Source organism: Dermochelys coriacea, chromosome 1 (assembly GCF_009764565.3).
Source record: "Dermochelys coriacea isolate rDerCor1 chromosome 1, rDerCor1.pri.v4, whole genome shotgun sequence".
NCBI lineage: Eukaryota > Metazoa > Chordata > Testudines > Dermochelyidae > Dermochelys > Dermochelys coriacea.
In genome coordinates, this window is record NC_050068.2 from 111,384,516 (window position 1) to 111,409,862 (window position 25,347).

The 25,347-nt window shown below is 40.2% G+C and overlaps 1 protein-coding gene across 1 annotated transcript in view; it reads left to right on the plus strand.

Moving 5' to 3' along the window:
• TMCO3 (transmembrane and coiled-coil domains 3) overlaps window positions 1-25,347 on the plus strand; it is a 66,095-nt gene that overhangs the window by 21,738 nt on the left and 19,010 nt on the right. The window contains 7 exon segments of the mRNA XM_043507372.1: window positions 2,352-2,531; window positions 4,817-5,008; window positions 6,816-6,944; window positions 9,697-9,789; window positions 11,738-11,924; window positions 20,102-20,219; window positions 21,959-22,154. Of these exon segments, the coding sequence (XP_043363307.1) occupies window positions 2,352-2,531; window positions 4,817-5,008; window positions 6,816-6,944; window positions 9,697-9,789; window positions 11,738-11,924; window positions 20,102-20,219; window positions 21,959-22,154 (1,095 nt within the window).

Sequence of the window (25,347 nt, forward strand, 5' to 3'; positions counted from 1 at the left end):
TCTTTTAAAAATGTTTCTCTCTACCACCTTCATTCTCTTCCCTATCCCAAAGAAACTCCTGGTAATGTTTTGTGCTCTGACCGAGAGAGTGGATTTAAAATAAACAATTCTTTTGGAAAAGATCAGATTTTTTTTTTATTTTAATTGCATTTTTTAATTTTATTTAAATTATAATTTCAGATTTCATTTTAAACAGGTTTATTTTTAAAAAGAAAACTTAATACAAAATATGTTAAGGCCTAAACTTATTAAAATTTCTTAAAACATTAATTTAATAATAAATATGCTGGATCCATGAGTCTTTATCAAAAACATTGAGTTAAAGGCAGCTTTTCTATATGAAGAATCGGGGGAAACATCTAGCTTTTGAAGTCAAGCTTTATAAATCTGGAACAATAGGTTAGCCTAAGTAATTTTAAGAGACTCATTTTGAATAGACTTAGGCAAGTAGGAACTTAAGCTTCAGTCATTTTCACTTAGTCATATTTGAAATTTTTCCCAAGGCTGACTTGAAATTCACTGGCTATTGTTAATCCTGCTGTTTTAATAAATCATTTAGTTGTAAATGTGATGCATGTTGTGATGAGAGATTTATCCAAAGCATTTAAAGTTGTTTTGTTTAATAAAAATAAATTGGATATTTTGTGTTTTTTAATTAAATTCTAGTTACCATCCTAAGGCACCTTGACACAAATCATGAGAAAAAGTTAATTGGTTAATAAGCAATATATCATTCACCATTTTCTAACATACTAAAATGTATAGTTAGCTTAATAGTTTCATATTCTTATTATGTAATTGCTTAAATAAAACAGATATAGTTATAACGTACCCTCCTAGGTAGCAAAAAGATGCACTAGATTTGGTACAAAGATTCTAGTTGTAAATTAAAGTGTTTTAATGGTTATATCAGCCAATGAGAATGCACTTTTCTTTAGAAAAGAACAAGTACAAATAGAAAAGTTGATTAAAATAAATTATTTAAATCAAGGCTTTCCAGTTGGTGATTTAAATCATGGTTTAAATGGCCTTGATTTAAATCACTCCACCCTGTTGACATAGCATCCTGTGAATCTCTTGCTTCAGTAACTACTTACTATTTATCTATTAAAGGGTGCAGTCTTAGTAGTTGTAACCTTTACCAGTAGCCTATTTGAGCTGGTGCATTGTCAATAGATAATATTGCACCTTCCATTGTTCTGCTATCCTTTCTGTACCTGAAATTCCAGAGGAGGAGAAACAGCTAAAATTTGATAGTGAAGCCATAACAGTATATTTGTAATGTACTGAATCACAGGATGTCAGCACTTTGTTCTTCCTTACATCTAAAGCGCAGGGACCAAAAGACTTCAGACTAAGTGAATAAGACCTTGAATTGGAAAGGTGCACAAGAAATCAGGCATTTAATTGCCTTCTGATATCAGGGCACATAATGCAGCGATGTCTTTTTATACAGAGTGAGCAGGAACCTCAACCATTTATGCAAGAAAGCTACTTGATTGTTGATCTCTACTTTTTCCACGTGCTACAAATTGGATCTCTGGTTGGTATCTGAAGCTTCATTTACCAGAGGGATCTCTAGGTCACAGCCAAACCAAACACAGGCTTACCTTTTTGTTTCATCTTGTTCTCTATTTAGAATGCTTTTTCTCAATGTAAGCACTTTTTTTTTGATTATCTACATCCCATCTGTAAGGGTTAGCGGATGCATCTTTGAAAGAGAAATGTTTTTTCTTACCTGCTAATTTCTGTTGATTGAAAGCATGCTTATAAATCTCACCTTCCCTTTTCTGAGCTCACTTGACATGTTCATGTTTTTTCTGTTTATGGTTGCACAATTGTGGCCTCTTTTTTTTTTTTTAAACAATTTCCTAATTTTATATAGAGGTTTATAAAACTTTGGGCATATTTTCCATTATATTTGTTTGTTTGGTAATAGCTCGTGAAGTCAGACTTTTTAGTTCACTATGCTCTAACTTCCTTCCAAAATATATTTTTTTCATTTGTACTTGGCTTTGGAATTAAGAAACTCTTTAGAAGATATATTAGGGTATTCCCTCTGTGATATTCCCTGGTCCTCAGCTTTCCAACTGCTTTTAAATGTTATAAAAGAACAGAGGAATCCACCTGTAAGAACTGGTGGATGAGTCTTCTCAAGTAAAAAAATAAAAGGTAGAAAAACAACTGTAAAGTCTCAGTAGAATTATTTTCATAAAATTTGCTATGAAGTTCTAATTCTTCTAAAATGGGTTGTTTAAAAAATAATATAAATAAATGTTAATAAGGTGGAATGTTGTCCTGTTCAAAGATCAAATAAAAACTTCATTCTTATTTGCTGTAAAATCCAACAGGAGGAAACAGAGTATGTTGAACTTTTAGCAGCAGAAAAACATCAGATTGAAGCCCTTAAGAACATGCAGCATCAAAATAAAAGCCTGTCCATGCTAGACGAAATTCTTGAAGATGTTAGGAAAGCAGCCGATAGGCTGGAAGAGGAAATAGAAGAACATGCCTTTGATGACAACAAATCAGTAAGTGACATTGTAGAAATTGTTCTGCTTTTTAATTCATACACTTTCATTTTTAGATGCAACTTTTATGTCAGATGTAATAAATAGTGGTAATAGTTTAGTGACAACCTTAAAATATTTGACCTTATTACGTATCTTTCCTGTCCCCTGATTCCCACAGAATAAATTGTTTATTTAGAGCTATTATGACTGCTTGACAGAATGACTGTCATCTCCCTTATCATTAGTGTGTTTTTTTTGTTTGTTTGTTTTTTTGTCTCTCTTGGTCTGGAAGTCTTAAATATGATTGCCACTTTTAACTATTATGTTGTGGAACAGACTTGCACATCATAATGTTGATATAACCTTTCAGGGTCCTCTAGCCCAATGGTATTTGGAGTCTCAAAGCTCTCAAAATACAGGCTCACCCTGTTAAAATTAGCCTCCATTTTTATTTCTGATTTTTTTTCTCTCTCCATTTTTATTGAGAATATAATGGGAGAAGGAGAACCCTTGATATTAGGTTTCACGGTCTGAAAAAAGGAATAGTGTGCAAGGTAAGGGCATGAAACACCTCTGTTGCATTTGAAGTGGCTTTTTTCCATGGACTTAATCTGCTTTCAGTCTCTTGGACTACTTGCAATGGCTCCATGGGTGTGGGAGACTCGGGGAAAGAAACAATCCCCAGGTTAACCTTGTGCGTGTGAAGTAAGGAACACATCCATTTCTCCATGCCTTCCCCATCAGCCTTCCTTAGAGCCTCTCCAATCAATCCTATTATCTGAACATAAGGTCGCAGCTTTTTGGCCTTGGCTTCTACTCTTGGAAGTTCTGGTGGGAAAGGTTTTTGTTGGCTTGCAGAACCTGGTGCAAGGTCTGCGTAGTTCATGAGTTGTGTTATGGGGGCAGGAAGTTATCCTTTAGGAGGGAGCCAGGGCCTCTCTAGGCTCCTTTTGTGGTGGCCTCCTGCTGGGAAACAACTAGTTGTTACGTTTTTCTCTACTCTAGGCTGGCCCATCCTTGTAGATGGGGGTCATGGTTAGGAGGAGGACCAGGGAGTAGTTGGCAATAGCACTGTGTTCTGTTACCCCTGCTACTAGTGGTACAGCCTAATGGCGTCGGGCTGTGTGGAAGGAGGCCAGGTATGTCTGCAGACCCCTTTCATGCTGCATTTCCTGCTAATTGGCAAGAGGTTGAATGGCTCCTTTTTCTCCAATGTATTTCTTTTCTCTTTTCCTCCCTCTGCTCCTGCTACTGGGGAGAAGGAATAAAGTACCAGTCAGAGGCCTTCTCAGGTTCCCACTTCAGTTTAGCAAGAAGCATTCAGTATTTTCTTGTAATTTTTCTTGAACCAAAACATGTAACTATACCAAACCTGGGCTGCAAACCAAACTTTTGTAAGGAAAAGAGCACTATTAACAGAGAATCAGTAATCTAAACATAAGTTTTCATCAAAAATATAACCGACTAGGATAACACAATAGGGATGGTATCCCTAGCCTCTGTTTGCCAGAAGCTGGAAATGGGTGACGGGATGGATTAGTTGATGATTACTTGATGAATGTTCTGTTCATTCCCTCTGGAGCATCTGGCATTGGTCATGTTGGAAGACAGGATACTGGGCTATATGGACCTGTGGTCTGACCCGTTCTTATAAAACATGGCCGTTCTTATGTTCTTATAAAAAAGAGAGGAAAATAATTCTGTTAAGCCTCCTATGCAAGATAATAGCAATCCCCCATAAAACAGGCCAATAGGACTTGTCATATGCAATCCACATACAATAAATACTATTTTTAGGAGACAAACTCCAGAAGTGTTCATATTGGCCCATTAGATGTTCAGAGTCCTCAACACTCATTGTTAATTAATAACAGCTAGTGCTTATACAGCGCCTTTCATCTGTAAATCTCAAAGCGCTTTAGAAAAAGACCCATTTTACATACGGGGAAACTGAGGTACGGGGAGGTGAAGTGACTTGCCCAAGGTCACTCAGCAGATCAATGGGAGAGCCAGGAATAGAACCCTCTCTCCTGAATTCCAGTCTGGTGTATTATACACTAGGCCATACTGCCTCCCTTCCAATACTGACATCACTCTAGTGCCATCCATGCCTGCCCCCATCAGTGTCTTTATTCCCTAAATTCCTAATTGTGTTAACTTTATAATAACAAACTCTCAATATCTAATCAGTATTTGAACTTGTTTACACGTTTGTTATAAAAAGCAGATTGTGTAAAAATATCAGTCTGAGACTTGAATATCTACTTTTATACTGAGAAATGCTTTTTTTTTTTTTCTGCCAGGTGAGAGGTGTCAACTTTGAAGCAGTTTTAAGGGTGGAAGAAGATGAAGCAGACTCCAAGAGAAATATTTCAAAAAGAGAAGTGGAAGATGACTTGGGTCTTAGCATGCTTATTGATTCCCAAAACAATCAGTATATACTTACTAAGCCCAGGGATTCAACCATCCCTCGTGCTGATCACCATTTCATAAAGGTAAATTGTTATACATTTATTTAGAGTATTGTCTATCTTGATCTAGTAAATGGAAAAGTTGTCAAATTCCACCCTTCTTCCCTTATCAAAAACTTAGTGTTGCACTTACCTTGATCTTCCTGAAGATCAGGAAAAGAATGTATTTTACATATTCAGAACACTGTTATCAGCCTTTAACTTTTAAAAAACAAATCTTTTAAACATTTTTAAAACAAATTTCTTCAGACAAGGCAAAAGTACTAGTCTTCTTTCAGCCCTTTGAACTGTACATACTAAGACTAGTTTAAAATAAAATAAATTCTGCAATCTGATAATACCAATCTGGAAAACTTTTATCAGTTATTCTCATCATGTGAGTTTCTAGCAGAAGCACCAGTCAACATGTATCAGGTGTTTTGGTGTAAAGGATTCTTGGTCTTGCCCTGTCTCTCCCAAACACACATTCCTTGTGTTTCCTCCCTCGTAGTGAGTCATTTCCCCTTCATCAGGACTGTGAACCATTGCCTAAAAGGGTCAGAGAGCATCCTCTTGTTCCAGGACCCTCAATCTTCAGATCAGTTTGCAGTTCCAATGAATCTGTGGTGGTGGTGGTACAGAATCTTTTGCAAGAAGTACGAAACTCTGTTCTATCTATTCACTTTCCGGTAGGAGACATAACACTTGCTTTGTTTTTTCTCTAGCTAAATTATTAGAAGAAAGAAAGGTGCAAAGGTTATCTGATTTAGAGCTTGTAGTATGAAAGCCTGGGACCGCCTCCTTTTTGGGATGTGAGAGGGGAGACCTGGATAGAATTAGAGATGCAAACCTGTTTCAGAGTAGCAGCCGTGTTAGTCTGTATTCGCAAAAAGAAAAGGAGTAGTTGTGGCACCTTAGAGACTAACAAATTTTAAAATTTGTTAGTCTCTTAGATGCAAACCTGTAGTTTATACTTTTTTCACCAGACCAACACTTAATGTAACTACTGAGACACTTTTGGCCATGTTTTTGCCACATTTTTGTCCAGTTTTGAGATCGGTTATTTGAAGACTTTGCTGCATGCACCCCCACCGTTCTCTCCTGTAAGGGACTAATTCCAGACTGATGAATCCGGAAATTAGAATGTTTATATGTAAATGATGTTTCTGTATTTTGGATACACCAGTTTGGACGGTCTCTCATTAGTATTACAGATATTAATGCTTTGATATATGTGGTTCATTAGCATTCTTGTTATTCATTTTGAATTTTTTTGCTACAGTTGGTTTGTTTTTCATTTGGGAATATGAGCTACTTCTGGCTGATACTTTTTAATATTATGGATTTAGCTCTTCCTTTAATATTTCCTTGTATTTTTCTCTTATGGAAGCTTCAATTGGGAAGGTTGAGAGACATGGCAGGATTCAAAGTCCTCAGAGCCAAAACTTTTGGCATAATATCACTGTCTGATCTGTGTCAGATCTTTTTGTCTGACTTGTGTGCTGAGAGCAGCTTTCCAGAGTTGTGCGTCTAATATACAGAAACATCAAGTACAATTACTTTTTTAATCCTCTCAGCTGCAAAAACAGGCAAGGTCTATTACATTTACAAAACACAACTCTGTTCCTCAGTTTCTTAATCTGTAAGTGGCAGTAGTGATGCTTACCACATAAGTGTTTTGAGGCTCAGTTCATTCATATCTGTAACATTCTTTGAACTCTGCGGATGGAAGATATTGTCTAAATTTATTTTTACATTGCTACTAAACTTTAAAGGTTGGGAATAGCCCTTAATTTCACCACAACTTCCTCATGACTTTTATATTAATATATTAATCAATTTTATACACTAGGATATTGTGACCATAGGAATGTTATCTTTGCCATGTGGCTGGTTGTGCACAATGATAGGATTGCCAACCATGTTTGGGTACATCATTTGTGGAGTACTCTTGGGACCATCAGGATTAAACAGCATTAAGGTAAGAGAGTGAGACTTTTTTTTTTTTTCTTCAAATACTTGTCTTCATTTTTAGGATTGCTTTAATAATTTTTTTTAAGATTTACGGTATTGCCAACTTCCATTGTTTGAAAATCAAGAGACAGGCCCCAGAAAATCATAGGATTTTAAGGAGACTACATCTGGCCTTTTTATTTGCCTTCTGATTTCAGATCCTTTAGCATTCATTCATGTTTTCAAGCTTTTCTCCACCCCCAGGAAGGGTAGAAACTTACTTTTTTTAAATGAAAGCAAGTGAGTTTTCTCTAGGCTAATTACAGTAAGAAATTTGTTTTCCTGTGGAGTTGGAATAAAACCCTACTTTTCCATATTATAGTTGCTCCTACTCAGGAGTTCTGCTGTGATCTGTGCAGTGTTGTTGTAGCCATGTTGGTCCCAGGATATTAAAAAGACAGGTGGGTGAGGCAATATATTTTATTGGACCAGCTTCTATTGGTGAGAGAGACAAACTTTTGAGCTTACAAAGAGCTCTTCAAGTCTTTTCCTATGATCTGTCATGTTTCTCATGAGTAAATAAATAAAATTCACTAACCTAAGAATTGTTTCACACAATCACCTCTGAGTTTTAGAAGGATACGGCCTGTAGGAGGAAGGGAGAGGCAGGCCGGATTCTAGTCTGGGGAGGTACAGAGAACATCTCATTTCCCCATAATCAATGGTGTTCTTTATCCCGTTTTTATCTACCTCTCTTGCTTTGAATCTTCTAACTGTTAGAAGTATTAGGTGGTGATGCTGTTGCTATGGGAAGAGAGGCTTCTGCCTTCTCCACTTTGCTGTCACTGTGTCAATTTCTCCCTGCAATGAAAGGCAAAGAGGTGGCAGAGTGATCACAGAGATACAACCACAGGGCTCCTGAATAGCAGAGAGAAGAGCACCAACTTGAGTCTATCAGAATGGATTATAGGCCGAGAAAATATTCAACACTGCAAAGCAATATAGTAGCTAGGCAGAGGCTCCCTCCCTTATGAAGATATCAGAGATATGTGTGTCCAGAGGTGTGATTTAGGACTACCTTTGGCTTCGTGTACATTTAGCTCAGGAGACATCAATCCATATTCAGTAAGTGCAACTAATAGGCATTTATTTACAAATGAATTTACCAAGTTCAGCCCTTTTAGAATCTCTAATTTAAATTTGTCAGAATTATTGCCAAAAACACAAGAGAAATAAACACTGAAATTCTTGTCTGTGTAAACAGGAGTTCCAGACCTGTCTCCCCCACTATAAAATGGGAAATTTAGTTGAGTAAAAATTGATCTATGGAATTGTAATCAAAAGATCTCAAAGTGCTTTACAAACACTGAAGAAGTATTTAATGCAAACCACATGATGATTGTTATGAATTCCTTTGTAGACAAAATACATTGAACATTTTTAGAATTCAAATCTTTACAGCTGAAAATAAACTTATGGATGGTATTTTCAAAAGTACTTGGCATTGGCTTAACTCTTCTCCCACTGACTTCAGTGACCATTTACATTTTCAGAACATGATGTTTCCACTATATAATGGCACCGGTCTCTTCACCTTTACATTAATTTTAATACAATTAGTCATGCACTTGTCAGGTTCTTACAGAATTATATTAGTGCATTTATTTATAATCACTGTCAAATACTGAAGGATGATGATGTTATGGGTGGGATTTTCAGCAATGCTCAGCATTGGCCTCTGCAAACTTGAGAGCTTTGAAATCTTGCTTTGCTTTCTGCATAGCCACAGAATAAAATCTTTTTTTTTTTTTAAATGTATTTTGTAATCAGACTCGGCATAAGATTTGTCACTGACTCTCTAGTTATCTCCGTCTGGCTTCATCTGTCATAGGTAATCTGTAAACTGTGAGGACAAAGCAGGGGAGGGAGTTTAAGGATTATAATTTTCATAGTGTGCACCACATGTTAATAGAGAGGTTGTCTTGCAGAACACCTCCTCTGTGCGATTGCACAGGCCATCACCCCCTTTTGTTCCCAGTCACACAACATGCCAATATCACTTTTCAAAGTAACTGCTGTAGTTGCTGCAAGGAAGTATTTATGTATTTTTAGCTGTCTAATGTGAAATGTTCAGTCACTTGTGAAAAAAACGAATACCTACTTTTGCTCTTCATTTAATTTGATCTATTATTCTCTCCCCTTGCTGCACCTGTACATGCTTCTCTGCCACCTGGTCCGCTTGTCTTTGTCCTGCACCTGTTTCCCTGCTGGTTGGTTTCCTTCTCCTCTGGAAATGTTGCCCAGCTGCTTCATTATTTTTTTCCACTCCTTGGGACATTTGTCTCCTATTGGTGATTGGTGGTGCCAGTTTCTGAAGGCAGCTCTTGTTCCCTTTTCACCACTCCTTATGTAGCAACAGCCCCAAAAAGAAGCAGGAAGGCAGTGAGCTGTAGCTCACGAAAGCTTATGCTCTAATAAATTTGTTAATCTCTAAGGTGCCACAAGTACTCCTTTTCTTTTTAGGTTCCTTCTTGTTTGTAAGTCATCTTTGTAAAAGAGAGCCTGGCCATCTTCAAAAATAGTTGTGAACAAAGAGAGCCAGCACCATATGACTACCAATAAGTGCTCCACAGACCACAACTTGGGTACTGCCTGTCTAGAAATTTGTACATGTACCATCCTATGTCCCATAGCACTGCATAGCTAAATAGTAATGTAGATGTGATTATATTCTCATAAGCAGACTAGTACACTGAACGTTTTATATTCTTCTTTTGCAGTCTATTGTACAAGTGGAGACATTAGGAGAGTTTGGTGTGTTCTTCACTCTGTTTCTAGTTGGTCTGGAGTTTTCCCCTGAAAGGCTGAGAAAGGTATTTTTTTATAAAACTTCTGCATTTCAGGATTTCATTGGTCATGATGAAGATATCAATTATATTTCAGCATTTAAAATACAATATATCTTAATATAGTTTGACCATGATTTTTAAAAGTAAGAGAAATATCTCTTTTCAGAGTAGCAGCCGTATTAGTCTGTATTCTCAAAAAAAGGAAAGGAGTACTTGTGGCACCTTAGAGATTAACAAATTTATTTGAGCATGCATCCGATGAAGTGAGCTGTAGCTCACAAAAGCTTATGCTCAAATAAATTTGTTAGTCTCTGAGGTGCCACAAGTACTCCTTTTCTTTTTGCGAATACAGACTAATACGGCTGCTACTCTGAAACATTTTCAGCAGTTAACAAGAATGTTTGAGGAACAGTGGGGGGTGGGGTGGGGGGAGAAATAACATAACATGGGGAAATAGCTTTACTTTATGTAATGACCCATCCACTCCCAGTCTCTATTCAAGCCTAAGTTAATTGTATCCAGTTTACAAATTAATTCCAATTCAGCAGTCTCTCCTTGGAGTCTGTTTTTGAAGTTTTTTGTTGAAGGACAGCCACTCTCAGGTCTGTAATCGTGTGACCAGAGAGATTGAAGTGTTCTCCGATTGGTTTTTGAATGTTATAATATTTCTGGTTCTTTCCACAGATACTGAGAGTGCAGGAGGAGATAGGTAGAGGAGAAAGAATGCAAAAAATGTTATCCTAGTATCTATTTTAATATCCCTCTTGATTTTCCCAGAACAGTTCATGATTTCTAGTAAATTAAGAGAGACACTTACTGCAGGGCAATCCACCTATATTACATTGAGATGTTGAATCCAGTTGTAGAGGTGTAGACATCACAATGTTGTGAGGCAGGCATGTGTCCTGCAAGGCATAGTTAATGGATTAAACGCCACATGATGGATTTACAACGTAAAGTGTACTGGATGAAATGTGTTGCAAGAGCCTGTTGGCTCTTGGTTAGACATGTACCATAGTATAACCTAATTTATATATTGAAACAATCAGACTTCAGCAAAAAAGAGACAAATATGTTAAAGGAAAAGTTGACTTGTTAATGTAGAGAGTCAGAAACTGGAGCTAGTTTTATGATGTAAGGTTAAGATATGTTATTTTTATTGAAAATATATTGTTGCAAAATAAATTAAAACTAGCACAATAATACAAATAACAGTAATAGTTTAAAAGACATATTTTGCATGGCTTATGTTTTAAATTGATGGTTAAAAGTCAGTGAGAGCTCATAAAAGGTCTGTTTTATTGATATGTGGACAATTATATGTGTATCTCAGTTTAATTATATAAATTATATTCACTAGATGCTCATAAATTACATCTCTTAAAGATGAAGACCTATTAAACTGTGTACTAATCCATACCTTGCCATTGCTGGATTGAGTTGTACCTGCTACAATATATTTTCTAGTGTTTTGTCCTGTCTAGTATTAAATAATGTTGGGGGGTGGGGTTTTTCTTAAAAACAGTTCCATAGCATGGTGGCTCTCATATTTGGGACATTTTTCCTGATACGTAACTTTTTTCCTTTTCTTTATTTTATCTCATTACTCCTAGTTATACTCCTTGCATCATGCTAAATAATTCCTCTGCCTATGTGGTGTTTGTATAGTTCAATTTGTCAACAATTACCATGTCAGGCCATCTAGCCCTTTAATTATTTTCATATTTTCATATTTTCTCTTCTCTGAACTCTCTCCAGTTTGTCTAATACATCTAATGAGGTATCCACCACTGGACATAGTCTCAGCAGAGCTGTGTAGTGAGGGGCTGTTACTTCTATTGCATAGCTCTGCAGCCCAAAATCGCATGGATCTGTTTTACTACACGCTTGCATTGAAAACCAATATAATATTCATCAGTGAGAGAATAACCCTCAGGTTATACAATACAAATCTAACTGTGTTATCCTCAAGGTGTGGAAGATATCTTTGCAAGGACCCTGTTACATGACACTTCTGATGATTGCTTTTGGCTTACTATGGGGACATTTACTACAGATTAGACCAACACAGAGTGTCTTCATTTCTACTTGTTTATCCTTATCCAGCACACCCTTAGTATCCAGATTCCTTGTAGGGAGTGCTCGAGGAGATAAAGAAGGTAGGTGCAATTTAGATATGGATTGTCCCAATGACAGCACTAATTAAAAATGTCTGTAACAAATTCTCAAAATGGTTGAGCATCATACTAATGACCTGAGACAAAATAGAAAAAAGAACATTGCCATTACTATTTAATATACTAACTGGATGGGGAGCCTGGAATATTATTTTGATAATACCAAGCATTGGTGCTTGCTTGTTTTTGTATGGTTTGCACAGGCCCACTTCCTCTAAAATATCAGTAGAAATATCTTAATAGATAATAACATCATGTACTTATAAGGTGTCATGTTACCTTTTATGACATCCCTCTGTAATGGAGTCCCACACTGATTTTTTTAACCCTTTTGGCCACAGGTGATTTTCATGTTTATGCTAAATCGCCAGATTAAGACTGCTACTACCCAATCTGTCATGAGGGCAGAAAGGCCTGACCCAATAACTTGCACCTTCTTTCTGCAGGCTGAGGCCTGCTAATGTAGTCTATCCCCCAAATGCTTTTAGCTTTTGTAGCACATCCACCTACATGGAAAGTTAAGATAGCATTCTCAGTAAATAGTTTTTGGTTAAATAAATATCTAAGAAAATTATGAATGGAAATTTCAGGGCTCTGAGTCTGAACGTTTTCCTTAAATTATGCACTTGTTCTGCATTTGCTAGTTGTTTTCCTTTTAGAAGAAATGCACTCCCATTCCTACACACTTCACTTAGTATAATTCTACTCCATGTAACTGTAAAAATGCCAATGTGTGAATTCCATGTTTAAGTATTTGCTCAGTTTACAGGTGAAAAGATTTTGTTTTCAAACTGCCAGCCCTACAAGTCAACCTGGATTCTATGAATCAAAATTTGTTGTTTACTTCTCATTTATCATTACTAAGGCTACTTTAATGTCACAGAAGCAGTGACTTCCAGAGACCTCCATGACATTTCTGCTTCAGCCCCTGGGTCTGCGGGACTGGAGCTGGCAGCCAATGGGGCCCCGGCAGGTTTCCAGCGACAGGCGACAGCCTCCTCAGGGGGCCCTCCTCAGGGTTCCAGCAACTGGGGACAGCCTGGTGGGGTGGAGGTGAGAACCCAGCAGCTCCTAGTCCCACAGTGGCAGGGGAAACAATGGAACCACATCAGCAAAAGTCGCAGACAGGTCACAGCTTCTGTGAATTTTTGTTTATTGCCTGTGACCTGTCCGTGTCTTTTACTAAAAAATAACCATGATAAAATCTTAGCCTTAACATGACCAGTAATAAAGGTTCTTCAAGTCAAATGATTATTCCTAGGGGAATTCGGCACCACTGTGTCTCTACAGAATTCATGTCCCCCAAAGATTTTTTTTCTCCCCCGCAGAAAAATGACTTTCTAACAGGGAAGCAAAGAGAAGCTGCAAGAGTGGTCTTGTACCTCTCCTCAGCAGCACAAGCATGTCACTTCACTGCTGGCTGCATCGGGTACCTGAAGTAAATCACCATAGCCGGGGGAGTGGCAGGGCTGGGGATGCCCTAGCCAGTAGCTCCTACCTTGCGCCTGGCTCAGTTGCTAGTCATGTCTAGGCTGCGGTTAGGGGAGGCTGGGACTTCCTCTTCCTTGCAAGGAACGGCTGGGGCTGGGTCAGACCCACCCTCAGAAACCTCCCCGGCTGCAGGAAGCTCTGCACACACACTCCGCTTCCTGCCCCCATAGCTCTTCTACCATGGGGGAAGGGTCACTGTATGGGGAGTTGTACCCCTCATCCATCCAACTCCTGTGCATCCAGTCCCCCTGCCAAGTGTCACCCCTCCACACCCAGAACCCCCCTACCCAGCCCTCCATCTGAATCCCCCGTGCCGAGCCTCACTTCCTGCATTCAGTGCCCCCCCTGTACCCAGGCCCCAAACCAAGCCCCATTATCCTGCATCTGGACCACCTCCCTTCCCACTGAGCTCCCCACACTCGAACCCCTATCCTGATGAACCCCATCCCCCTGCACCTGGACCACCCCAATGAGTCCCCCACATCTGGACCCCCCTCTGAACCCAACACAGCCAGACCCCTCCTTCTGATCTGCAACCAACTTCACCTGGATCCCCGAAGAGTCCCATTGCCCCTGCACCTAAAACCCTCAACAAGCCTCTGTGCATCCAGACCCCCATACCTGGGACCCCAAACTAAGCTGCTCACACCCAGATTGGCCCACACAGAATCCTCTCACCACACACTGGATCCCACCCACACTAAGCCCCTCCACACTTGTATCTTGCCAGGCTAAGCCTGCCTGCCTGCACCTGGTGCACCTTGCGCCAGGGGGCAGGTCCAGGCCTTGCACTGTGTCAAGGTCAGGTACAGCCTCACTGCTGAGTCCATGTCCTGGGGTGGTGGGGGTGATCTCCCACCTCCATGCAGCCAGTGGCCTATGCTTCCCATTGCCATTTTGGAGCCTCCATATTTATTTATTGACATAAAATTTGCAGAATTTTAAAATATTGTGTACAGAATTTTTAATTTTTTGGTGCAGAACCTCAGACAACTGTGCAATTTGTTTTTTTGAGTGCTTGCACATGTCCATTCCAATATAGGTGTGTGCGTGCCCTGAGCACAGTTGCTTGAATTTTTTCCCCTATTAGTATCGGTTGGGTCAGCTCGAGCGCCCTCTGGTGCTGTGCGCTCATAGCACTGGTATAAAGGACCCTGCTGATACCAATCCGCCCACTTCATTCTTAGGAAGGAAGCAGTACCACAGGTCTTTGCTGACATTGAGGACAAGTGACGGAGACTCCTCGGCTGGTCATAGCCTCTTTGTCGTCCTCCCCAGACAAGGCAGTGGTGGCAGTAGGGGTGTCCCCACCACAAGATGACCACAAGCATTCCAGGATTTGTTAAAGCAGGAAGCCTCAAACTTGGAATACAAGCGGAGGTGGTCAAGGAGACAACACATAGTCTCTTAGATATTTTTTCGGCAGCGGGCCCCTCTAGAGTGGCTCTACCACTTAACAAGGCCATTATGGACCCAGTCAGGGCACTGTGACAAACCCCTCCCTCCTTCCCTCCTACAATGAACCGTACAGAATGTAAATATTTTGTACCAGCTAAAGGGTACAAGTTCCTTTCCTTGCACCCACCCCCAGGGTCCCTGGTTATGGTGACTGCCAACTAAAGGGATCAACAAGGTCAAGCAGGGTCCATGCTGAAGGCAAAAGACCCAAAGAAATTGGACCTTTTTGTTCAGAAGGCCTATTCCACAGACTTCTACAGCTCAGCATAGCAAGCCTTGCAAGGCTGCTTTAATTTTAATATGTGGGAGTCCATGCTAAAATTTAAGGACTTGCTCTCCCGGGTGTCTAGACAAGAGTTTTCATCCTTAATCAAGGAAGGGAAGACAGTGGCACTGGTCTCCCTTCAAGCAGCTCTGGATGCTGCTGATTCTGCAGCCAGATCAATGGCCACAGCTGTAACCACGTACAGGAGCTTGTAGTTGCAGTTCTCAGTGTTTCTACATGAGGTGCAACAAATACTTCAAGACCTCCCCTTTGAAGGCTCATTACTCTTTTCAGAGCAAACGGATGCTAGACTAGATAACCTTAAAGACTCTAAGGTGACCTTGAAATCTTTGATCTGTATACCTTGCCCTCAAAGCTGAAAAGAGAGAAGGAAGGAAGGAAAAAGAAAGAACATTCTCCAAGTAGGCAGCTGACCTACCAGGAAATGTCTGTACCTATTGTAGGCAGATCTGTGGTTCCAGGATAGGGCTCCTGAGTCATCTCAGGACCCATATGTAAATTTGTGGTAGAGAATCAAGGGATCGTCGATGACGATATCCCAGCTGTATCCAGAAAGCACCAGAGGCCCCAACAGACTGGCTTCTGCTTTGCCCAGTCAGCAAGGCAAGATCAACAGAGGAGGAAGAGCAGGAGGTTCGGATGAAGGGCTCCCTCCACCAACTTCCTCAGCAGGACCGATACAGATTGACCCCAGTCACTCAGGGACCTTGAAGCACTCATTTTGATGAGACGCTCAAGGTCAACATTACAATCCCCTCAACACTGGATCTAGCTTCCCCTTTGTTTTCCAACTGACTCTCATGCTTCCTTGATGCCTGGACCCATGTTACCTCGGATCATTGGGTTCTAAGAACCGTTGAAGTGGGATACACCATCCAGTTTTTGTTTACTACACCTTCTCACTCCCTTTCCCTATCCATCTTCAGGGGCCCTTCTCATGTGCAGCTTTTGGAACAAGAAGTCCAATCCCTCCTTTCAGTGGGAGCCGTGGAAGAGTTTCTGTTCAACCTAAGAGGAAAGGTGTTCTATTCCTGTTGCTTTCTAATCCTGAAAGCCAAGGGTGGTTTCAGATCAATCCTAGATCTGCATCATCTCAATCACTATCTCAAGAACATAGTTCCACATGGTCTCCTTGGCTTCCATCATTCCTTCTCTGGATCCAAGGGATTGGTATGCTGCTCTCGATCAAAGGACATGTACTTCCCTGTATTGATTTTCTGAGGCCACAGACAATTCCTAAGATTTGTCATGAACCACGTTCCTTACCAGTTTGCAGTTCTTCCGTTCGGCCTGTCCATCACCCTATGGGTCTTCATTAATGTATGGCAGTGATGCCAGCTTTTCTCAGAAAAAGGGAGTTCATGTATTCCCATATCTCAACAACTGGCTGGTTAGAGGCTGGTCCAGAGCTGAGGTGAATCTGACATCCGTCTCATCCAATCGACCTTCCAGCCACTAGGCCTTCTGGTAAATGATCAGAAATCCACTCTTATTTCTGTCCAAAGGATAGAGTTCATTGGTGCAGTTCTCGACTCCGTGCAGGCAAGGGCCCTTCTTCCGGATGATCACTTTTGTTCAATTACAGCTCTGATAAGATTCCTCCAGGCTTCTCTTTCATGCTGTTGTGATCAGATGTCTGAGTCTTCTGGGCCACATGGCTTCATGCGCATATGTAGTGCAACACGTGAGGGTACGTCTCAGACCTCTCCTAGCCTGGTTGGCTGCAGTATGCTCTCCCTCATGTCATCACCTGGACTTGGTGCTCACTGTTCCTGCTCAGGTCCTCAATTCACTGACATGGTGGCTGAACCACTGTGTGGTATGTGCAAGGGTACTCTTTTTCTGTGCCTCAACTGTCAATGTCTCTAGTATCCGATGCATCAGCCCTCAGCTGGGGAGCCCACCCCTCAGGACTCATGGCCTCTGGTCTCAAGAAGAGCTTTTCCTCCATACCAATGTCAGGGAGTTCCAGGCAGTCTGCCTAGCCTGTCAGTATTCCTACCCCACATTACAAACAAGATAATTTTGGTTCTCACAGACATGATGGCCATGTTATACATCAAGAGACATGGCAGAATGCACCCTTTCCCCTTGTGTCAGGAAGCAGTCCGGTTATGGGAGCGCTGCATCGTACACTCAATCAGTTTAGAAGCGTCCCACCTTCCAGGAATGCAGAACCAGCTGGCGCATCACCTCAGCAGGTCTGTCTTCTCTCAACATGAGTGGTCTCTCCAACTGGACATCACAAAGGACATCTTCCAAGTATGGGGAACTCCCCTTTATAGATCTGTTGCTACCAGCAACAACAAGAAATGCCATCAGTTCTGCTCCCTGGGAGGCAACAGTCCAAGGTCTCTCACAGACACGTTCCTGTTGTTATGGATAAATCCACTTGTTTTATGCATTCCCTCCTACCCCGCTGATTCAGAAGGTTCTGATGAAGATCAAGCGGGTCTGAGCGCAAGTCGTTCTCCTAGACCCAGCATGGCCCAGGCAACATTAGTTCACCCCCTCCGAGGCCTTTCGGTGGAGACCCTGCTACTGCTTCCTCTCCTCCCGGACCTGATCTTCCAAGACCATGGTTGCCTGCTCCATCTGAACCTAAGCTCTCCATCTGATGGCCTAGAAACTCTATGGCTGAATCCTGAGGAGCAAGTCCATAGAGCAGGTCCTTGGCTGTAGAAAACCCTCCACTAGGGCCACCTACCTTGCAAAATGGAAGCTGTTCTTCAGCTGGTCCTCCCAACAGGGAATTCTACCTATGCAGTCCTCTCTGCAGCTCATTTTGGAGTACCTTCTGCTGCTGAAACCAGGCCTGTCCCTCTCTTCAGTTCAAGGTTCACCTAGCAGCCATTTCAGCCTTTCATCCCAAGGTCAACAGCCAATTCATTTTTTCACTCGAGATGGTTTTTCATTTTCTCAAAGGTCTGGAGATGGCATGCCCCCAGGTTAAGAGAACCCATTCCTCTCTGAGATCTAAACCTTGTCTTCTCGAAACTCATGGGTCCACCATTTGAGCCACTAACAACCTGCTTGTTGTTGCACCTCTCCTGGAAAGTGGTTGTCTTAGTGGCCATCACTTTGGTCAGAAGGGTTTCAGAGATCTGGGCCCTTACATTTGAATCCCCATATACTATCTCCCTCAAGGATAAGGTTCAGCTGCATCCACACCTGTTGTTCCTCCCAAAGGTGGTTTTGCAATTCCCTTGCAGTCAAGTAATCTTCCTACCAGTATTCTACTCTAAATCTCATGTGAACAGAGAGGAACAGTGCCTACAGTCCTTGGATGTTAGATGGGCTCTGGCTTTCTACATACAAAGGAACCAAACTATTCCACAGATCAACTCGGCTGTTCATAGCAATAGCAGAGAGAATGAAGGGTCTTTCCATTTCTGCCCAGAGAATTTCATCCTGGATTATTTCATGCATCCAGGCATCTCACCCCCAGCTAATCTGACTGCTCATTCCACAAGATCACAGGCCTCCTCTGCTGCCTTCTTAGCACAAGTCCCTATTCAGGACATCTACAGAGCAGCAACGTGGTCGTTAGTGCACATGTTCTCAATGTACTATGTCATCACCGAGCAGGCTAGAGATGATGCCATGCAGCCTTGCAGTCAGTCTGACCTAGAACTCCAAATCCATTTCCTGTACAACTGCTTGTCATAGAATATCAGGGTTGGAAGGGACCTCAGGAGGTCATCTAGTCCAACCCTCTGCTCAAAGCAGGACCAATCCCCAATTTTTGCCCCAGATCCCTAAATTGCCCTCTCAAGAATTGAACTCACAACCCTGGGTTTAGCAGGCCAATGCTCAAACCACTGAGCTAGCCCTCTTGTGAGTCATCTACATTTGATTGGACATGAAGAAAAAACAGTTACTAACCTTTCTGTAGCTGTTCAAGATATGTTGCACATGTCCATTCCAAAACCCACTTTCCTACCCCTCTGTCAGAGTCCGTCAATAAGAAGAAACTGAGGTGGAGCAGGGTCAGCAGGGTCCTTTTACTGGCACTGAGTGTGTGGCACCAGAGTGTGCTGGAGCCAACCCGGTAGATACCAGTAGGGGAAAAATTCCAGCAACTGTGTTCAGGGCATGCACATGCCTACATTGGAATGGACATGTGCAACATATCTGGAAGAACAACAGTTACAGAAAGGTTCGTAACTGTTATTTATCAATGGGTTTGTGTAGTTGTAACTGATCGGAAATTAACAAATAATTCTGATACAGAAGAAGTAATAGAATGCAGCTCAATCTCTTAGTAGTTTTGGCTCCACAGTGCTAACAGGACTGAAAAGCAAACTTATTTTTATCTCTAAAGAAGCAGATATGATTCTGAATGCACATATGGAATAGATATGGAAAGTCAGAAGTATTTTACCTGAACACATTTCAGAGGAGAAATGTATCTTGCATAATGGCTCCTTATTTTCCCAATGATTCCCAAAATTTTCCCCTCATAAGCTTTTTGAGCACCTCCTTTTTTCTTCCCCACAGGTCTATTTTAATTAAGAAAGAAACTGCATATCTCCTTAACGGACATCAACTTAGATTTATTCACACCCCATTGCATGAAACTTTAAAAGAAATATTTTATGCATACGACGTCTATTCATCAGGCTTCTGTCTCTATAATTCTGCAGCATCTTAGTTAGTTTACAGAATAGAAATGATAGACCCAACAACTGATCAGCTGGCTTTAGCAAAATCTTATTTTTAATCCATGGTAAAAGCTTCCTGTAAATGTCTTATAATTTCCGTAATTAGATTGCCATAGTTGATTTAAAAAAATATAAATTATAACTCTGTATTCTATATCTTCAATCAATGAAGAAGTCTCTAGATATATGGTTACTACTAACATTAAATGTTTTGTCTGCATCAAGCTATATTTTTATCAGCTTCTTTTTCTGACAAACAGGTGATATTGATTACAGTAGTGTACTACTTGGTATGCTGGTAATGCAAGATGTACAACTTGGTTTGTTTATAGCTGTTATGCCAACCCTTATTCAAGCAGGAGCCAGCACATACTCCAGGTAAAGAGGTTTAAAAATGTATTTATTTATGTACTTTATTTGTCTCTGAAGAGAGCCTCATTGTTTTGTGGCTTATAGAATTTGCCCACCCATAAGCTTATGGATTTGTGTATGGCTATGACAAAACTATATTTAGAATTTTTAATGTTGGTTTGTTATGCTGTACCAAAGCACACGGGATCTTTATAAGAGAGAAGGCAAATATGCCATATTGAGTGAGAATACAGCAGTTAGCATATGCTTTTTAATCTCTCTCACACTCACAGAGAGAGAGAGAGAGAGTCCTGACAGTTGATGTTTATAATTACCAGTCCAGAGTCTGGATCAATCTAGTGGCCCGCCAGATTGGTCGCAGAGGGGAGCAGGGCTCTGTCGGTCGTGATCCGATGCTCCTGGAGTGTGGCAAGATGAACCCAAAGTCCCATGACCAAGCACCCTGTTCTTAGTCTTTTTTCTCTGTTGAAGTCTCTAGATTTTGCTGTGTCAGTTTCTGACCAGTTACTCCCTGATTGGTGTTAACATTCCAAAACACCTCTGAGAGGGTCATCCTATCCTGGTTTCGATTTAATCAATTGTCTTTAGGGGGCCAGCCTTCACCTCAGGGTTGTCAATTTGCCCTTCCTCAATCATGGATACGCATTGAGGGTTCTTTGGTGTCAACAAATCTTGATAAGTGTCTTCGCTCCCCCTTTCTTGACCATCTGTTTAACAATGGCCTTCACACCTTATCTTTTCCTGATGCATGCATTCCTCATTCACACAGTCTTTCACAGAAACCTTCAAAGGTAGCAGAATACATTGTAAACTAAGCCTTGCTAAATCTTATAACTAAAATGATTCACATTGGCTTCAAACCCTCAACAATTCTCTAATCTATTTATCATAGACGCAATACAAAATCCTGTCTTTTACTAACTAAAATTTATAACAGGTCCTAATTGTAATGCATATGGGAAACAGGATCTCAGTCTCAGACAGTCATTCCTTTCTGTTATTCAGAAAAGGGTGGCTGACAGAATGAAATCAAGGTTTACATCAATTCTTATAAAAAGAAAAGGAGTACTTGTGGCACCTTAGAGACTAACAAATTTATTTGAGCAGATGCATCCGATGAAGTGAGCTGTAGCTCATGAAAGCTTATGCTCAAATAAATTTGTTAGTCTCTAAGGTGCCACAAGTACTCCTTTTCTTTTTGCGAATACAGACTAACACGGCTGCTACTCTGAAATCAATTCTTATAGTACAATTATAAAATCCTTTCCCTACAGGTTTCTCAAAACATGGTCATCCAATGCTATGTGCACCCTTATATTTATATGTATAATAGTAAATCAGAACACCTCATCCCAATACTTCATGTAAAAACAAATGATGGGAAAAAGTAATTTGTGTTATAAAATTAAATGCCTTCCATACCAACTCATTATGTCCCATAATCATCCTGTTGAAATACAAGCTTGAGTAAATTATTGAGCCATATGCTGTGCCCTGAAGGTCAGCCATTACAGGCTGCGTTGGACCATAACGGGAGTAGATTCTAGACTTTAGCAGGAATTACTGGATGTGCTGCATTTTTGATAATTTAAGACATGTATTGAGTTGCCTAAATATGAATTTAGGAAGCTAACTAGCAACCCTTTTTGAAAACTTGTCATTAGATTTTTCACTTGGGGAAAACTGGTTTTAAAGGCAAGAGAACAGGTAAAATAACATTTTCTTTCTTTTTTTTTCTTTTCTAGCATTGTCATGGAAATGCTGGGAATACTGATACTGATTGGCCAAATTCTCTTTTCTCTGGCTGCTGTTTTTCTTATATGTCTTGTTATAAAGACTTATCTCATAGGACCATATTATCGCAAGTTGCATGCGGAGAGTAAAGGGAATAAAGAAATCCTCGTTTTAGGAATATCTGCTTTCGTCTTTCTTATGTTAACGGTAATCTTTTAAAATAATAAAACATTTTTGCATATCTTTGATGTACAGATGAATATGACATCAATACCAAAAACGCTGACACATTTAACCTTTATTACATATTTCCACAGTTCTGTAATTGGTATTTTAAAACTGAGAATTAAAACCAAAACTCAAATGCATGGAGGATCAAAGCATCTAGCACATTTTAAGTTCTATTGCAATATAAGTGATAAGTAGTAATTGATTAGGAGTTAAGGGACAATTTTATTTAACCTAAATAAAATCAGGTTGAACTTCAACAGATAATTTTAAAGTAAAACTGCTTGTGTAAATTATCATATTAGCTTGTATTGCAACTAAAGGTAGCTCAATGGTTTGCGCATTGGCCTGCTAAAACCAGGATTGTGAGTTCAATCCTTGGGGGGACCATTTAGGGATCTGGGGCAAAACTTGAGGATTGGTCCCACTTTGAGAAGGGGTTGGACTAGATGACCTCCTGAGGTCCCTTCCAACCCTGATATTCTATGATTCAACCTAAAGGTCTGTTAGTCCTCATTGTGTGTCCCAATTTTCTAAAAGTTTAAAATCCTGTTTTCCAGTGCTGAAAACTGCTTTTGTTTGTTTGGGTTCTTTGTGGTGTTTTTATTTTTATTTTTTTTAACAAATTTGAAAATAATTTGAGGAGGGGTTTTGAGTTAATGAAATAATAAAGTCAGCTTTTTTCTGTTATGTTTGTTTTTAACATTATTGGCTGACCAAATTTAGTCTTTACTACAAATTTTGTTTTTGTGGGTGGGACTTTTTTTAACCATACTTTTTTCTTTAAAGGCTATAATGGATCCTTGAAGCCACTGTAGTTTTTTCAGACACATACACAAATTAAATTTTAGTAAGTTCTTTATAGATCTTAGAGGTATTTCTCTTGTCCCAGTGTCCCCTCCATTAATTTAATGCTTCATATTCCAGTCATCGAGTAGAGCAGACTGTTTGAGAACAGAAAGTGGCTATCACCCATAATCTTTTATGAACGGTGGGTTTGAAGTAGTACTGATATGGATTTGCAGAAACCGTTCATGCTCTTTGAATTTCTACTGGTGTTACCATGCTTTAGATCATTGTTTCAGTTCTCCAAGTTTATTCTTGAGAAATAATAGTATAAGACAGAAGCAGAGTATGAAACTGACCATAAAAGTGAGAGGAGCTTGTGGACATGCTGTTTGTATTCATTTAGAAAATATAGTGAACTTTTTAAAGCAAATGTTTGCACTAAAACATTTTATAGGGAGCAAAAGCAGGACCAAGATGGAGTAATGAAAACAATTAAGTTCAGCAAAATGTGCATAGAAGGTTTCAGATAAATCCTAAGAAAATCTTGTCATTAGGACTTTGTCAACACTTGCGGCGCTGTGTGGGATACATGTAGCTACATGCCACAGTGAAGGCAAGGCAGGTTGTGTCCACGTTTGTAGTGTGGTGTGTATCTACATGCAGCAGTGAAGGGCTTAGGCAGCTCTCTACTGCCAGAGTCTTCTCTGCCGTGCGGAAAGGCTCCAGCAGGGTGGGGGCAGTGGGACACTACATTGCCAAATATAGCAGCGTAGACGTGGGAGGCGCTGCTTAGCCATGTAGGGTATAGGTATATAGGGTACTCTAATCTATTTGCCTAACCATGCCTCACCATCTACATTGCTAGCTGGGCATGCATTGTCTGTATTGTACACACCACCCTAAGTGTAGACGTACCTTGGGAAAGGACTTGGGTATGCATACCACTTTTTGCTAAGGCGGTACATCTTTTAACCTTTATAATTTAGGTCATGGAAGAGGTTAACAGGAGAACCATTTCATAATTCTCAGACTTCTGTGTAATTTAGAAAAATGTCATTGCTGTAGAAGTGCTGGGAGATTCCAATCCTTTTCTAAACAAGCACAGCAGATTGTTAGGTCATATAAGTAAGAAAAGAAACAATTTATTCATAGTTTTTTGTAGATTTCCATTAACGAGCAGACATAATTTCTGTGAAGCACTCATAATGGAAAGGCAATAGAGAAACTTAAAACAAAGGGTGTTGTGGTGACTTTAGAAATCTGCTTAATCACGCAAAAATACATTGATATCTATAATAAGGGGTCATATTTTATTCAAAATAGGCCTCCATTAGAAACATTAACAGAAATTGTGCCTATCTGAAGTGTTAGTAAAAGAGGAAAAAGAAAAGTACTTGTGGCACCTTAAAGACTAACATTTATTTGAGAATAAGCTTTCGTGACCTACAGCTCACTTCATCGGATGCATTCAGTGGAAAATACAGTGGGGAGATGGAGAACATGAAACAATGGGTGTTACCATACACACTGTAACCAGAGTGATCACTTAAGGTGAGATTACAAGCAGGAGAGCTAGCTGTCAGAAAAAACTAAAGACTGGTGCAGTATTGGTTGACCTGCCATATGCATATGACACTGTCTAGATTAAGGACCTGATGCTGAAACTTGCTGAAAGTATACTTTCCTACCAAACACTTTGCTTGCTGTGGACCATGCTGAGTAACAGATGCCTATGGACAGGTTTCAGAGTAGCAGCCGTGTTAGTCTGTATCCGCAAAAAGAAAAGGAGTACTTGTGGCACCTTAGAGACTAACTCATTTGAGCATAAGCTTTCGTGAGCTAAAGCTAAATAAATGCTCAAATAAATTTGCAAATACATACTAACACGGCAGCTACTCTGAAACCTGTTATTATGCCAGGCACTGAATTTAGCCATATGGAGTGGAAATCTATCAACTTAATGAAAACAATTTCCATCCCACTATCAACCTCAGCCTGGACCAGTCCACACAAGAGATCTACTTCCTGGACACTATGGTAATAATTAAGCGATGGTCACATAAACACCATCCTATACTGGAAACCTATTGACCGCTATTCCTACCTACGTGCCTCCAGCTTTCATCCAGACCACACCACACGATCCATTGTCTACAGCCAAGCTCTACGATACAACCACATTTGCTCCAACCCCTCAGACAGAGACAAACACCTACAAGATCTCTATCATGCATTCTTACAACTACAGTACCCACCTGCTGAAGTGAAGAAACAGATTGACAGAGCCAGAAGAGTACCCAGAAGTCACCTATTACAGGACAGGCCCAACAAAGAAAATAACAGAACGCTACATCAGCCCCCAACTAAAACCTCTCCAACGCAT